The 18,433-nt window shown below is 31.6% G+C and overlaps 1 protein-coding gene across 2 annotated transcripts; it reads right to left on the minus strand.

The window, feature by feature from the left end:
* Positions 1–6,135: 6,135 nt before the first annotated feature.
* Positions 6,136–17,270, minus strand: LOC139522972 (alpha-protein kinase vwkA-like). Of its 2 annotated transcripts, XM_071316663.1 has the most exons (5): positions 17,130–17,270; positions 15,507–15,605; positions 14,864–14,913; positions 12,143–12,177; positions 6,136–7,889 (listed from the first exon to the last, which is right to left on the minus strand). In XM_071316663.1, the coding sequence occupies exon 5, from the start codon at positions 7,882–7,884 to the stop codon at positions 6,970–6,972; it is 915 nt and encodes a 304-aa protein (XP_071172764.1). In that variant the 5' UTR covers positions 7,885–7,889; positions 12,143–12,177; positions 14,864–14,913; positions 15,507–15,605; positions 17,130–17,270; the 3' UTR covers positions 6,136–6,969. The 2 variants fall into 2 exon arrangements, with proteins under 2 accessions (XP_071172764.1, XP_071172765.1); XM_071316664.1 differs by lacking the exon at positions 12,143–12,177.
* Between the last annotated feature and the right edge of the window lie 1,163 nt (positions 17,271–18,433).

The following is an 18,433-nucleotide window of genomic DNA, read 5'->3' on the forward strand; positions in this document are numbered from 1 at the left end:
TGTTAAAACTCCTTTATATTGTGAGTCCGACATTGTTTTTTTATTAAATATTTCTTGCAATAACGTTAAAAATTCCTCTTGAATTGTATTCCAAAATAATATATAAAATTCTGATATGATCCCGTCCTCCCCTGGGGATTTATTTGTTTTTATAATTTTTAGAACTTTCATTATTTCCTCCGCATTAATTTCACGGTCTAGTAATTGTTTGTCGTCCTCATTTAGTTTGTTTTCGATATGGCTTGTTAAATATTGAGCATTTTCCAAATGCCATCCTTCGGAACTAAATAAATTTGAGTAAAATTTAACTTGTTCATTTAGTATTCCGTCTATATTGTGTTTATAATGCCCATTTTCTGTTTTTATTCGACTCCATAATTTATTTTTACCGTTTTGCTTTTCAAGATTGAAAAAGTAGCTAGACGATTTTTCACCTTCTTCCGCCCATTTTACACGCGCCCTTATTTTTGACGCCTCTGATTTGTTCTCATAGTATTTTTTAATTAGCGCTTCTATTTCTGAAACCTTATTTTCAACCTCACCAGAGTTATTACTGTTTAAATTTAGTTTTTCTAATTTCTGCTCAAGGTTAATAATATAACTTTTTTGAGAATTTTTGTTTAATGTTTTACTTACTTCCATTGTTAATTTTTTTATTTTTAATTTTGTGACATCCCACCAATCTTGTATTTTTTCGAACCTTTTTTTTTTCAGTTTTCCAGGTTTCCCACCAAATTTTGAATGCATTCTTAAATTCTTCACTTTTGATTGTATTTATATTCATTATCCATATACCCGGGCCTCTTTGTATTTCATCAAGTTTTAATTTTACCGACACAAGATCATGATCGCTAAAAGGACAATTCGATATACCAACATTGTAAACTTTATTTGAAAGACTTTTGTCACAAAAGATATAGTCGATTCTAGACTTAGAATTTCCTCTCTGAAACGTATACCGTTTGTCTTTTGGATACCTATCTCTCCATATGTCTGTAAGATCATATTGTGACAATAAAAAAAGTAATTCCTTTGTACCAATATCATCACGAGAGTGAGAAGGATTTCTATCATTTGTTTTGTTAAGAGTACAGTTAAAATCACCTACCAAAATATTGTAATGATCTACACTATCGTCTGTAAAATTACCCAAAAAATTATGAAATGATTCAAACAGCCGTTTCCTGTCGACGCCGCTATTGTTAGCATAAATATTTGAAATATGATAAATCGCACTTTCCGTTTTTATGCTACATTTTATTATTCGACCGTTTTGTGAGTTAGTATTATCAAACACAACTTCGCCGGGACAATTTTTTGTTTGTAAAATAGAGACACCACGAGAATCACTAGTTCCGCAGTTCCAAACACTTGTATTGCCCCCATTTATTTTCCATTCATTTTGCCACTGTATTATATCATTCACTGTGCAATGTGTTTCTTGTAGACAAATCAAATCATATTTTTTGTTCGCTAACCAATTGAAAACTAAGTTACGTTTTTTGTTATCACGTAAGCCGTTTACATTCAATGTTATGATTTGGATCGACATTCTTATTTAAAGTACTTGATTTGGTTTACATTTTAACACCGCTATGCCTCGTTGATTTATTTGAAAGTTTACGATCAACGACACCGATTTATATTTACTTTTAATTTTACGAGTCATTGACCAATTATGGCAATACACTAGTAGTGAACACATTTCAAATTGTCTATATAAAAATATAACAATACAGATACAAAGATTCAGTTTGAAGTACAATAGATTGAAAAAAAATCTATAATAATAATTCAAAATCTGCAATTCAGTAAAATAAAACATATTTACAAATAACATTTTGGATTAATTTTTTGTTTCATAGTTTTACATAAAAGTCACAAAACATATGTCTTACTAACATTACTTTATGGTCTAGTGATACTGATACCAACTAAATTAAACATTAATAAATGGGTTTTTTTTCAAAAACTGCTTAAACAGATTTGGTCTCTACCGCAAAATGCTCCTGATGTTGTACCTTACATTACATCTGGAATGAAACCAAGTGAGGGACAAATACATATACTTTTACAGTATATGTTTACTATCAGAGGAATCAACTGAAAAAAAAATTGCCAAATGACAGTTAGCAGTCAAAGATCAAAATAGACACAGTTGGTTTATTGAAGTAAAGAAAATTATTTGGAAATATGATCTTCCAGAAATTTATCTTTTTTTAGACACTCCACATACCAAAATTCAGTGGAAAAATTTAATGTATAATAATATAAATAAGTATTGGAAAAAGTACTATACAGATATCTCCAAGCTAAATAGCTCTATTTAGAAATATAAATTATTTAAATGTTGATGCATACCACCCTGGAAAACAACACCCGTTAATTTATATCAAAACATCATCTTCAAGAAACATAAACCGTCTACCTATTAAGTTAAAACTAGTTTCTGGTACATACATTCTCCAAGAAAACAGATCGAAATTTAATCAGAACAATATTGAAGCCACCTGCCTTCTGTGCGGACAAGAAATTGAAGATTTACCTCACTTTTTATTGTAATGTACATTTTCAGAATAAATTGATTGATTAATTGTTGGTTGCTTAACGTCCAGTGGCAAATATTTCATGCATATTCAGGACGAGAACAAGTTCATAATAAATACAATAGGTAGGTCTTATCATAATAGAGGCCATTTGGGATGATGGTCGGGAAAATGTAGACTGCCACTGGAAAATAAGGAGGTATTGGATAGGGACAGAAATTTTGCCTTGCAACAGGCCACCTACGGGCCCTCAAAAGAGTTGTTGCAAGGGTTCTTAACGTGCAAAGAGCGTGGCACTCTCTTTACACGAGACATCGGATTTAACGTCCCCATTCTGACCGGACGTAACTGCGAACTTGATACATCCCGCACAGCCAAACGGACGCCCCACTTCGGCAAGCGTTTTACTGCCGATCGGGAGAAGACCAAGCGACCATATTTCTATTCCCCAGTCACCCTTGGGTTCAACCAGAAAAGCGTCTTTAGAATATCTTCAGAAGGAATATCATAATCTGACAAGTAGAGAAATGGAATACCTTACTGAAAATGATAAAATCAAAATTATACTGGACTGCTCTTATCTCCTTACGGAAAACGTTGGACATAGCAACAGAAAAGTAAACATCAAGATGTTACCTGCATTGCAATTTCAGTGTCGCAGATATCTATTTAACATTCATAGAGCCAGATATAGGATGCTGTTTGATATGAAAAACAGGAAACGATAGGGTCCTTTGAGAAAAGAAAGAATTAAAACCTCTCAAGTTAGCATTACCCCCTTAAATATACTATTTAAAACATATGTATTTAACAATGAAATAACTTTTATGGAGAGACACTTTTATTGACTGTATATAGAAAATGTGTTTTTAGCCAAATGTACATGATGTTATATAACTGGTGATGGATTCTTTTTAACATCGATACATGTATTCATACTTTAGTGAGAAATCACTGATCTATAAAGAAGGTGAAGATAATATACAGATACAGATACTACTTCCACTGTTATTAACATCTCTAAAACAGCCGTAATCTGTTTACATAAACTTTTTAACTTATTTGGATTCGAGCGTCACTGTTGAATAAAGGCAACAGTAGTATACCGCTGTTCAAAACTCATAAATCTATGGACAAAAAACTAAATCGGGGTAACAAACTAAAACTGAGGAAAACGCATTAAATATTAGAGGAGAACAACGTCACAACATTAAAATGTAACACACACAGCAACGGACTAAGCATTAGACAAAATCCGATGAGAATAACCCATATAAAATCAAAACCAAATACATGAATTTGGGATAGAAAAGTACCGTGACACGCCTTATAGTAATTTGAATTCACACTCAAAAATAGGAGAAAACAAACGACACAACGTAAAAATGTAACACACAGAAACGAACTATGATATAACAATGGCCATTTTCCTGACTTGGTACAGGACATTTTTAAAGAACAAAATGGTGGGTTGAACCTGGTTTTGTGGCTTGTCAAACCTCGCACTTTGATGGCATTGTTTAATATAACATTAAAATGACAACATAATAATACAGGACTACAATACAAATAAATAGCAGAACGTATTTGGCAAAGAAACACATGAATAATAGATAACAAAAGGCATCAGGTTTAAAATTCATTACGTCAAAAATGAGTCTTTTGTAGACGAAACGAGCGTCTTTCGTAAAAACAAAACTTAATCCTGGTATATATGATGAGTTTATTTACAACCACTGGGCCGGTCACCGCTGGTGGAGTTTTATTTCCTCGAGGGTATCAACAGCCCAGTAGTCTGTGCTGACATGGTCATATTTATAAATTAACTGTTTAAAAAAAATAGATGATTCTTTTGTAGACGAAACACGCGTCTGACGTAATTACAAAATTTAATCATGGTATCTATGATGAGTTTGTTTAGTTGAATGGTCATTAAGGTACCTCAAATAATATGTGTGTCCCCCGCGTAACGTGTTGAGGGGGAGAAATACCGCACATCACTTCGTCTGGTCTTGTGAACGCTCTCACAGGTACAATTATTGCCAGACATTTTTTAAACTTATACTATAGATTAACATGGTGACCGAGAGAGTTTTTATGTCCCATTTATGGGCATTATGTTTTTCGGTCTATGCGTCCGTTCGTTCGTCTGTCCAGCTTCAGGTTAAAGTTTTTGGTTAAAACTATAGATCAAGGTAGTGTTTGATGAATTTGAAGTCTAATCAACTTGAAACTTAGTACACATGTTTCCTATGGTATGATTTTTCTAATTTTAATTCCAAATTAGACTTTTGGCCCCAATGTCATGGTCCACTGAACATAGAAAATAATAGTGCGAGTGAGGCTTCCATGTACCATAGACACATTTTTGTTTTAAAAGAGTTATGCCCATTTGGAAATTTATGAGAAATAGCATCGTTAGCGCCAGACGTGTACATTTTTTTATATAAAACTTGTAGTATACTATAAGTAATGTCATCGAAGGTATGTTTCAAAAATTTAGTAAACAATAAAAAAAAAAAAAGTTTGTTTCCCGCACACACTTTTAATTCATAAATTGTTTTTCTCATTTATTGCCCCTGAACAGATAAAAAAAAAAGTGCAACGCGGGGGACATTGCAAATCTGTCCTTTTATGTGTTTTGTTTTTGTTTCAGTCAACTTATATTATATTGCAGGTGATAAAACGAGAACAATTGTCTAATATCAGGAAGACCATGCCTACATAATACATAAACACATCTTCCAAGTAAATGAGGCAAAAGAAATGCACAGAATCTAATCTATGTGTTGTCTTTCTCTACGAACAAAAAATGTACACAGCAAAAATGATCCGCAAAAAAATATAAGGAAGTCGTGATTCCATTAAAAAAATGACTCTAGCGGTTTAACTCTGAAATGACTACTGTAAATTAAGATATTATTGCGTGCATTTTTGAAGAATGGACAACAATGCGTGGTTAAATTATTGCGATATCAAGGAAAACTGCATTCAGATATATTTATAAGATATCACTGTAACCATATCTGATGGCAATTTTTGTTCGCGTATGATACTGAGAAAAGTGAACGCTCGTCAGCAATGTCGTACAAAATCTCAGCTGGTTTAAAGCATAAACCACAGGCGCACCTTGGTGATCTCCAAAAATGATGACGTTAATTAACTCACATTATTACTTTCCCATGTAAACTAAAAACGAAAACCACTAACAAATAATTCACACTTGGGTATCGTCGTTCAAAACTTAAATCCCATTCAACTTCGAAGTTTGGAAACTTAGATTTACTATATGTATCTAATTATAAGCAGATACCATGCCAAGAAATGCCTCCGTTGAAATTCTGCATACATCCCATAAAGCAAATTACATGGATGATTGATATTGACCATTTGTTATATGGCCGTGTTCTAAGCGATACGTACATGGAGGTCATAAATTAATTTGTTGAATGAAATCAAAAAAGTTAAACTACTAATGGGTGCCGTGTGAAAGTCCACTGGAATTTTTAGTGAGTATTTCTTGGCATGAACTGCACTAGTAACTATAACCACAAATATTCGAAGGCCCTTGACAAAGCATATTTAGAACTAAAGATGACATGTTTTATTTTTATCATATTTTTTTTTCATCACTACACATTGAAATACAATAATGATATCACTCATACAATATAAATAATCTTTACGAATAAATTATGATAAATAATAAACTTTATGAATAAATTATGATAAATAATAAGCTTTATGAATAAATTATGATAAATAATAAACTTTATGAAACTGAACTAAAACAAGACTAGATGTATTGACAACGCCACAATGTATAAATAAACACTATGATAAATAATGTAATAATGATTAACACAAATAATTAATTAATTGTATAAATTCTATTGCACATGCGTATTTCACATCAATATGTATATTGAATATATCACAGAATTTTAATGATAGATGATGCAAAAGAGTATAAAAGTATGATTTGTCATTTTTAAAATACTGATCTCTTATTTCTGAAGCTGCCATTTACATCACATTATAAATACAAACACAAAACCAGACGACTAACATTGAAAACAAATTATATAAACAGAGATTTCATCATTTGTCAGAGAAAAAATATAAAGATGACTTAACATTAAGCCGCCATTTAAAATTTGCGAGATTCTACAGTGAAAATGAGATTCGATAGATCTTTAAATACACACAAAAAACGTAGAAATAATTAACATACATGTACAAAGCCCCATTTACGTAAAATAAAGTGGTAGGGTGAGAAATAAATGAGACTGATAAGCATTTACTTTGCACATTTCGCCATCTAAAACATAATTAGTATGTAAAATTAACTATGCAAGATATAAAATAAAATACATCAAAATTTCATTATTTAGTAAAAATGTCAAAAATGTAAAGTGTTTGGTCATACTTTTTGGATACACTGTCCATGAACCATTGGTCTGCCTTCGATCTTACGGATATCGGCATTCGTCAAATTTTCGTACGGCGGAGGACTAACCAAATCGGTTTTGCTTGAAAACAACACTGCCGCTTCACTTTTGAGAATGTCCATGATGTCAATTTTAGTTTCGGATCCTACGGGTGCACTTGGAACAAGACCAAATGCTGGTGTTGGCCAGTTCTTACAAATGTCATTACATCTGTGGTTCTTAAAAACGTTTAGAATACCTTGTTCGCCATGGTCACAAGGTCCAAATGACCTATTTCGAGAATGGATAGTGACTCCGGATAGTTTGATGTCCTTATCTCTTTCTACACCTTCCAGTTTGCATATAACAAAGTCGCCGTTGCTTTCTACATAAGAATAATGTAGAAATGTGTCGAGAAGTTCGGATTCTTGACGTCGTATGCCATCACTGTCGATAAATAATTGGTAATCGCCGTCTATGAATTCTTCAATAAGAACATGTTCATGTTCGGCGAGTTGTTTTTCGTATCCTTTTATATATCGAAAAGGTGTATTAAATACGGAAACAGAATCCATTTCTGAAAGACATGGCTGGGCAAACTTCAAATGTTTGGTGTTTGGAAATTCATCCTTAAAAGTATCAGCTAAGGAACGGGTATTTTCTGAGCAAGTTATCGCAGACTGGAGGTTGTTTTCGGATCCGATTTCATCGTTCAAAGATTTTACAACAGCTTTTGATTGGCTCCAATATCCATGTTGGTTGTACATACGTCCTTCAAAGACGGTATGACGCTCGCCGACAGCAAATGGATAAAACTCGAAGCTGACCCACCAATTGTGGCCATCCTCACATTTGGTTTTGGAAAAGAATGTTGAGTTGTTTGTTTTTATTTTTGAAAATACTCCCATTATTTCTGAAAGAGAACAAATGATGTTACCAACCATTGCACTTCAGTTATAATACGGATAACTACCTTGGACGCTTATATACTAGGATAGTATTTGTTATTTTGACCATAAATGAATATAATTCTACCTTTTATATCACCTGCCAACATGCAAGTTAAAACTTGGCTATGCAGTCGGAGTACTTTGAATTGTAAAAAATCGCAATACGCGGAAATGTGTTATTTTGACATGCATAGTCTCAAGGATTTTCAATGATTGAGGTATATAATCTATCACTTTCAAGTCTGGATAATAAACATGAGTGTCCCATTTGGTCCACAAAAAATAATTCGAAATCAAAATAAAACATAATTTATAGCCGGTATAAATAGATAAAGTATGCGTCCTAGTTTATAGAAAATAATATAGGTTGATTAGTGTATGATAACAAACTCGGAAAACATTTTGTCGATTAAAAAGTGAAACATTTTGATAAATTCTAAATTTCTGAGTAATATAAGTTACTGGAATAGATTAGGTTCTATATATACGAGTATGATTTCTTCGACGTCCCTTGTAGGACACGAAACCAATATCTTCGTGTACCAGATTGTATAAACCCTTCGATAATATGCCCTAAATTTATATTTACAAAAATAAAACTCGAAGTCAAGCATGCATCAAATAATTTATAATGGCCATTCGTATGTTTTCTGCAAACATAAATGTTATTGCTCATTGAAGACTTATATAAAATTGAGGTTCGCATGATGCATCTTTTAGCGTATTGAAGTTGTGAAGTAAATATTTATCAAAGGTACCAGGATTATAATTTAGTACGCCAGACGCGCGTTTCGTCTACATAAGACTCATCAGTGACGCTCATATAAAAAAAAGTTATTAACTAAACAATTACAAAGTATGGAGAAAATAACCTTAAAACGGCATCTTTAAAATGGAAAAAAAAACAACAGAAAATTTTGAAAATCAAAAACTACTTCACTTAAACCAAAAACGTTAGATATAAATCCTTGCTATATCTAAATCCAACAATTGTGTAAAGTTTTATGTAAATTTCTCCAAACACACTCAAGTCAAATTGCCTAAAATATGCAGTTAAGTCCCATAACTCTGGAACAAAAAATAAAAAAAATCAAAGTAAGAAACGAGCTTTCCATTATCAAATCCAACAACAGCAGTGAAGGTACAGGTTTAATAAGTAAATTGATCTAAGCAAAGTTGCATACTTGATTCTGTGAAAGACATACTTATGACAAAAAGGAGAAGGAAAGAACGACCAAATAAATAGACGGATGGACAACAGTATATTGTAAAAATCCGTCATTTATACGTCAAATGACATTACTTAATTTGTCCCAAACTCTGAATTGGACAAGAAAATAGAATGCTTCCATTACTGTTCATCCGTGATAGAGGTAATATGTAAATGATATACGATTGACTATTGAATTGAATAAATCATATAGGCAATAACTGTTTAGTGTCTTTAAATATCAGCTGTATTTGTACGAGGCTAGGAAACAAGGTGTGTGTGAGCTTTAAGCGAGCTATTACACCTGTTTCGAGCCGAGTACAAATACAGCTGATATTTAAAGACACTAAAAAGTTATTGTCTTTATCCTGCAATTAATCCTGTATATTATTTGTGTTTTTAAAGACACAAAAGCACATGTTTTGCATTTATTTTCGATTTGAAATCCCTTGAGGCCGTGTAGTAAGTAATACGATACAGTAATCACACATTCAGATGAAGAAGGGTTCGCAAAAAAAAGAATCTCGAATGGTCAACAATAATACATCGCTAAAGGTAAATAATTATCTATTTTAACATAACAACTAATTTCAACAATAAAAACAAATAACAAAACATTGTCCAATTTGAAACAGGAGTGTACAAGTTGTCCTACGCTTCAGACTCGACATTCACTAAACATACATGCTAAAATTGACATGAGTTGTTTTTGTTACACAATCATACACATTCAAGTTTTGAAATCGATAGTTGTCACCGTAGAAAAGACTGCTGTTCATCAAAAAATTGGTGTGATTCTTATTGCTCTACAGAAATGTTTGAAAACAAACAAAACGTATAAAAGTAACCGTTAATTCGCAATTAATACGTCATTGGAATGCGACTGCAATACACATTCTGAGGTCACGCAGGTTCATACAATACTCAGTCTGGTAATGGATGGAGCTTTAAAGCGATATCTGTATAGTATACAGATACAGCATAGCGATATCTGTAGGGCTGTATCTGTATAGTAGAACACCCAATTGCAGGATAAATAGAGGTAATATGTGAATGATATACGATTGACTATTGAATTGAATGAATTATACAGCAACCCAATGACGAAAATAACCAAACCAATCTACAGAACATATGATATTCGACGTTGTTTACCATATCGCTCGGTGTTATTTACTTTCACCATTATAAGTCGACTATTAGTCCGAATAAATGGTCTTCCAACGTATGAAAAACCAGCATGTGCTAAACTCTTTGAAACAGGAATCATGAAGAATAAACTGATCGCTAAATGATTGGTATTTGAATCCTTTTTCGTCTTTTTTTTATAACCCCAATATTACAATTATAGAGGTCAAATTATCCGTTGTATATAAATTACACGGTACACGAACCGTACTATATATATATATCAATACAGTAATAACTTGTATATAATAATTAGTGTGATCGGTCCGTGACAAGTTAGTAAAAGTTATTATTTTTACCGTAGAATATTTAAACCTTACATAAGACTCTATATTTAAATGTTTTATATATACATGTAAGATGCACGCGTCATATGTAATATATATATATATATATATATATATATAAAGATAGAACTGATGTAAATTACGTATACTATCAATATCATTTACTACCAGGTAAGTTTGTATTTTATCAGCGGACAAAACGTACTTTTATATAGAAACTTATACGAAAAACGAATATTCAGGTTATCAGGCTATCAAGTATGTTCTGGTTCTTGGAAATTTTAGTTTTTTGAAAAACAAAACATGGATCAAACTATACTAGGATGATTTATGATTATAGATTATCACAACCTTGAACTGGTTTAAAAAGCGCAATCTCATTCTGTATCGTTCATTTGCGGTGGCGGGCTGGAGCTTATTGTCTAACGACTCAAAGACCCACCACTTCCCCTTCTATTTAAATATATACAATAACAGTTAAATCGAACCAAAATAAACGCTGAAATGTTCACAGTAACTGCAGTATAACTATAATGAATTCTAATATCGGCCGCTGCACTCAATCATATACAGACTATGGTATATTATGCCTTTTTTGTGGCTAGGTTTCTGACTTAGTTTCTGATACTCTACTTTGTTCCTAACTGAGGCTGTCACCAAATAACTTAAGAAAAGAATTTTATACTAAAAACGTAATTTTACACCGCGAAATGGGTGCTTAATACAGCTTCACACCAGAACCTTTACTTTGAAAATTACTACAATCCTTCTGTACCTATATCTGTCGATTACATGTATTATCTGACCGATGCAAATATATATATATAAATAAATAAATTCTTTTTTTTTGGGGGGGGGGGGGCAATCTTTTTCGCCAAAAAATATAATGTGTTTGAATGACATTATAAATACTTATGATATCCTTTAATGTGGATTGACCTTTTCTACTTTTTAATATGCTTCACATGCTTGCTTATTTATAAAGTTTACATCCGTATATCAAAGCGTATAACACCTATATTACTGTTAAGTGAACTTATACTTTAATAAATAGAATTGTTGTAACTCCTTCCATATACTTACTCGTTTATTCTATAAATTTCACTATGCAGTGAGATAAAATAAATAGTGAAATTATCGAGGCATTTCTCCGATTGTGAAAAAAATACGAATGATTCTTTTTTTAATTTCTTGACACTTAAGAATAGCAAATATTGGTGAAAACAAAATCGAACACCCATGTTTTAGTACACAACGATTATTTAATAAACAAATAAGAAACAATCGTCTAGTACACACCAAAGATTATGGTAGTAATCACCATTGTTGATTTATCTTTACCATTAGGCATTTCAAATGTGATGGTGGTGTAGTATATAGGGAAAAGCCCAAAAGGCATCTTTCCTGCTTTTTACGAAAGGCAAGAGAGGAAGGATAACAGATTTGTTGACGAAAAGAGGTGTTTAATGTATAACATAGGCCAAGAAAAAAGATTCACAGTTGTGACAAACAAAATCATCTACTTTGTTACCTGATGTTTTTGTTCTTTTCTGCTCAATTCTTGTACTGCAATTAAATATTAAAAAAGAATTACAAATCAATCATGTTGAATGAATCATGTTGAAGTATATTTGCCTTTATTTTGTTTATAAAAAAGATTGGCAAGATATCAGATATATTTTAAGAAAACGGTGTTTACCAATCTTTAAATTGTACATGATGTAACATTTATTACTTATATCACCTGAGCATATATATTTTTACCTAAAGGTAAGTGAATTCATTAATCTATTTATGTATATATTGATGATTGACTTTTATTTAAATTTTCTGCTTTATTCGTGCTTTGATTGGTCTCACTCCGAAAAAGAAAAGATAATATTGCGTACTATTTACTGCATATAAATAACTCTTTTGTAATGTATACGTTAACTATCATGACTTGGTGAAAGATGTTCATATTCCCATTACAGGAATCTCACAATATACTAGTATGGACTTATTACCATACCAACTGCTTCTTTATTTCACGTTCTACTGTGTGAACATGGCTATATGGCTATAGGGCACGGGTATGAAACATTTTTACTTCTACCCTTTTCGTACACAAACCAAAACGTTGTGAGGTAGCAAAAGGTTTCGTTTTTCTTTACACTTTATTGTAAATCGAAAATGACTACTCATTGCGTCTAATAGACGACATATTAAAAATATAGTATACAATTTTACATTTTGTATGAGGTCGATACAAGGATATAGTGACCTGAAAGAAGAATATTGACTAAGGACGAAGTCCGAGGTCAATATACTTATTTGGGTCGATATATCATGTGTTGACCTCATAAATAGGCTATAATTGTTATATTATTAATTTCCGACCATATTTGTATCAATTGACTGTTCGAATTTTATAGATATCTTATTGTCTCCTAGACTTTAACAACATATAAGTTGTTATTTCATTTACTATCTCGTGTATTTTAAGATTTTTTTTCTTAAAATAATCGATCATAGATATTTTTTATAAAACTTTAAACAATATCATGAAATTCATTACATGACGGTAACAAAGTATGTCGGTTTTTATATATTCTAAAAATAACCGAGCAATATGCATATTGCTGTGCAAGGTTGTTGTAACATTTTTAGAAAACCAAAATTTTTGCTTGTACCCGCCGCATTTTTGTGCATATCCCTAACTAGGAACCTCTAGCCTTTGATAGTATTGTGTGTGTTCGTATTTTATTTTGGTTCATTTGTATGTTTTGGAGTTTAATGTTGCGTCCATCTCACTTAACTACGATACATTATTGTTTAATAGGGGCCAACTGAAGGCCGCCTTCAGGTCGCAGAATTTTCACGCTGCGTTGAAGATCCATGACAGTGGGCTGTTTTCCTCGGAGATCAGTATTTTTGTGATTTTTACTTTTTTTACTCTTCGGTCGAGTTGTTGTCGCTATAACATATTCCCCGTTTTCGTTCCCTATTTTATCTATTCGCCTATACGTAATATCTGGCAACTACATGTTCTAGTAAATCAAACAGAGTGAAATTCATAAATCGAAACATAACGATTATACTACCATACCTTATAATACATGTAATATAAGCATATTTTAAAACATTTGAGGCTCTCGTGGTCTATAAATGCTTAAGACAAAAAGAATTCGAAACGTGCTTCGCTAGGCGTAGAATTTTTCACGTTTAAACCATGCGTTATCAAAAGTATGCATCACATAAAAAAGATAAACTATAATAGCGAGTGTTCTAATGATTTAAAACGTTTGGAATCTTGATATGTATCGCACGTGCCGCTGATACGTGAATGTTATCGGCATGTGCAGTTAATAGTTATTGTATAACTTGAACAGATGTTGGTAGAAGATATATATAAATCAATAGTACATTGTAAGGCAATACACAAAAAGGTAAGTATAAATCAATACGTATACAGACCTCAGCAGTATCGACAGGATTTAGACAGTGTGATGGTGATGATCAGTTTAGCCTTAGTTAATTTATAATCAGTTTAGATTCATCTTATTTATATTTCCGTTTTCTTTATTTTAAGTGTTAAAAAAAGATTATAAAACGTAACAAAAAATGTATTTAATTCCCTGTCTTAGAATGAGGCCATAAAACAATCAATAACACATCCTTCCTTGTATTCATATCTAATACACATTTATTATTTCAGTAAATTACAATTTCCTGAACTTTTGCCTTTTTTCGCAGAACCTATTATACCCGCAGATCCGGTGTTAATCTTTTAATTTTTTTTAAAGTAAAGTTACAACATTCGAATTTCAATTACTAGTTTAAATAAGAGCTAATATCAATCATGTAAATATACTTTTTACTAAGTTTGAAACCTGTGTATCTTTTGTTACTGGCTATTCTACAACAAAAATATTTTTTAAAAAGGTATATTTCTATGGCCATTATCAGGTTATCGTCACTTGGGTCTTTCCCATTGCGACTAGGGGTATAAATCGACATACAGAGGTTGGTTTGTCAGCCTGCTAAACTGAGGGGTAAACGGATACACTCCTTTTTTTAACTGATATATAACAAGAGGTTTTTTATGTAATTATTTGAATTATCGGTTTGCTGCTTCTCTGACATATATTCCATTTCATCGTAAATTCACAATGTTCTTAGAAATTAATTTTGGAACTTAACTTCAACACATAACTAAGTGTATGAGTGTTTAGGTTATCTCATAATTAAGGTAACTAATAGTTCGTCTTACCTGCAGTTTTTCTAAGCTTTGGTGTGTCGACTGTTACAACATCTTATAATCTATATAATGAGTAAAACATAAACAGATGTAGTCACGAATCTACTTGGTAAGTAGTGATGATTGCTGTGTACTATGAAGTTAAACAGCACACTTTTGTTTAAATATACTGTAAATATAATGCAGCTCTATTTTGTTTAAAGTAATGTAATTTATCATATTGTTTGTTATCTCATTCACGGAATTTTTCAAGTGTACTTTCCATCTATAAGAACTTTCGTTTTCATGAAAAGCAAAAATTTAAAGCAATAAACATTACAACAATAAAAACATTTTGTAACGTATGTATCTACAAAATCAAAAGTAAAAAATATCTGTAACTTTAGCAGTGTAATGACTTTTTCATGAAATAATTTAACAAAAACGTGTTAGAATATAATTTCATGTTTGATCTTTCGAGTAATGGGAAATTCGAGTAATTTCAATATCTTGTAGAATGTTGGAAAACAAACCCCTCTCGTAATTATTGACATTATAATGCAATACTTTAATATACATATGATGAATACACATGAAGTTTATGAGGAAATACTTTATTCAATAAATTCAAAAAATGTATGTGTTTAGAAACATTCAAATCTGAAGTAAGTCTTACCAAGATTGATCCCAACTGTATTTATTCTCTCTTTCTGTTCTTCTGTGATGATCTCTGATCTTTTTATCTTCCTGTATGTATTTTCTCTCCTCCTTTGATCTATGGAAACAAATCATTAACATTTATCAGTACGAGGCTGAAGTATCAATCAATACACATAACGGTGAAACAGACTTCGATTTGTGTATTGGAAATGAGGAGATTGACATAACAGATCTCACGCTGAATTATATTATTGCTATTGATTGGATAAATATGAAATATAAATGAATAATCATTAGTTATCAGGTTTCTTGAGTATATCAATGAATGACCTGTTAATTAGCACCTTGCCTTCTGGTTTGGGAGTGTATTGAAATTTGATGCAGGATCAATTGAAGATATTATTACGAATTATATCGATGATTGATCGTTGCTGTGGTCCAGAGTAATCCTAATAGATTTAAACAAGTGCCGAATTAGTTAAGATATCAGACGGTTTAATTCGTGTTAATGAATTTTAGCATATGGTAATTTGATCATACTTCATCATGGAAAAGGGAGAACACTATAATATCAAGTTTGTATTAGATACAGTAGAAAAAAATCAAGGAAATGTATATTAAACCAACCATTTTATTAAACAATTATTTATTTAGTTTATAGTGCAAAGTCTTAGTATATGAATCCTCCATTTCATGATGTTTTAATAGGGTGATTTCATATCAGCGGATTAAATTAATGTAATAATTACTTTTAGTGTGGCAGTAATACTCCGAGCGTTTAACTTTTTTTTGTTTTTTTTTTACATTTAAAAAATATCACCCTGTCACATACTCATGTGGCTGCCTCGAGATGGGAACCTCGTTGTCTTATTTCATATTTCTCATAATTTCAGCTATTTGATGGATTTTTATAGTTTCAACGGTTTTTAGTGGATACCTTTGACAGTTTCGCTTAATTTATTCATGACTATTTAGACTCGGCGATTAACAAACATACTTAAAATTTCCATAAATATCAAAATAAAAACGGGTAGGGTTGACTTCTTCCAATATAGATTGCCATGTCAAATACGAATATAATTATACAACTCTCTATATTTCTCATTGAATTTCTGTACCTGTCTGTACATTTGAAAATATAACATTATACTAAATAGATTTTCCTTTTGAAATACCAGTAAATGGAAAACGATCTATAGATATATTTGATTTATATAACTTGACAAATTATTCCAAAAACGTTGGACCTCAATATGTACTTTTCTTTTGTAATTGTTGTTGGGTTGCGGTCCTGTTGAAGTACACGATACAGTTCAATTTATCCGAATACATATACTAAATGTTAACATTGTATTATCGAATTGTATAGCTTGACATAGGCATATATAGAAACTAAAATGTTGTCAGTAAGACTGTATGCAAACCTCTTTTCCTGGGTTATATATAGTTGTAGTTTGTGCATGAGCTGTTTCGTTGAAGCATACCACACATATAAATCTTGCATATATGTGACACCTCATATCAAATTGATAAGTTGTAATATTGGGGCACATATTTATATTCATTCGGATAATCGTGACATTTATTTTCTAAAACTTTTAACTAAGTAAACAGATACAAATGAATAAAAGATATTTACCTTTCTGTCTTCTTTTCTGTTCTTCGTTTAAATCCATTTTCTTTCTTTCTATTCGAGTTTTTCTAACATTTTTTCAAATTATTTTGTCTAAAATTGTGTCTATGAAAGGCAAAATGTAAAAGGGGACGGGACAATTTAGAAAAAACGCGAGTGTTCCTGACTTAAATTTCAATTGATAAATTAAAAGAAATGCTAAAATTCAATGAATAAAAAAGTGCCGAAACTTAAAGAAAAAAAATTACACACAATTAATAAAAAGGGAAGGGGAGGGGAAGGGACGACTTGCTCTTTGAGAACCAAAGTTTCAGATGGTATAACGGAAGTTGTCGTTGTCCGGCAGAACCTTGGCAACGTCATAGACGACAATAAGTAATAGCGTTTACTTAATAATTGATAAAGCATTCCAAATGTATATCAAAGACGACATAATTCACCTTTTTCGTTGAGAAACCAACAATGAAAAAAGAGGATAAAACAGGAAAACGAATGCCTACAAAGTATACTTTATATCTTTTAATAAAAATATCGTTAATCTAATATATAAACAGCAACAAATATTCTTTTGTTAAATGTTTGTAATTCAGTTTTACCTTGGATATACTATATTGACAATAGTCCCGGGTTTAACACGTGATACTCTATATGCTAAGTTTTAGTGACAAGAGACAACCATTCTTTTACCATGATTGCTTATTTTCTCAGATTACTTATTGCACGTTTGTGTTGCTTTTGATCGTATATACTTATATATGTGAAAAAGGAAGAGGTACGATTGCCAATGAGACAACTGTCCACAAGAGACCAAAATGACACAGAAATTAACAACTATAGGTCACCGTACGGCATTCAACAATGAGCAAAGCCCCATACCGCATATTCAGCTATAAAAAGCCCCGAAATGACAATGTAAAACAATTCAAACGAGAAAACTGACGGCCATATTTATGTACAAAAAATGAACGAAAAACAAATATGTTACACATATACTTGTTCTATATGCCCATGTCAATAATGAGGTTTTTCGATTTCAATCAATCTTTTGTCAGGAAAGCTGCGGGTAAATCAGTTGTGGATTTCGTTACCACACATGCATAAGTTAAAACCTTTACTACTATTTTCTTAGATTCAATGATTTGTTATATAGTTTGAAATATTAACTGTAGAAATCTTATAACAAGAGACATATCATAGTATTATATGTCTCTGTTATAACTAACGAGATATCACATCCTATAATTTATGTCATGTAGGCATTTCAGTATACTGTAATTTATAATTTTATGTTTGTTCATGCTTTTAAGGGG

The sequence above is a fragment of the Mytilus edulis genome, chromosome 5 (genome assembly GCF_963676685.1).
Source record: "Mytilus edulis chromosome 5, xbMytEdul2.2, whole genome shotgun sequence".
Lineage (NCBI taxonomy): Eukaryota > Metazoa > Mollusca > Bivalvia > Mytilida > Mytilidae > Mytilus > Mytilus edulis.

Coding starts and splice junctions, on each gene's coding strand:
- LOC139522972 (XM_071316664.1), bottom strand. CDS start 7,884: ATGGGAGTATTTTCAAAAATAAAAACAAACAACTCAACATTCTTTTCC.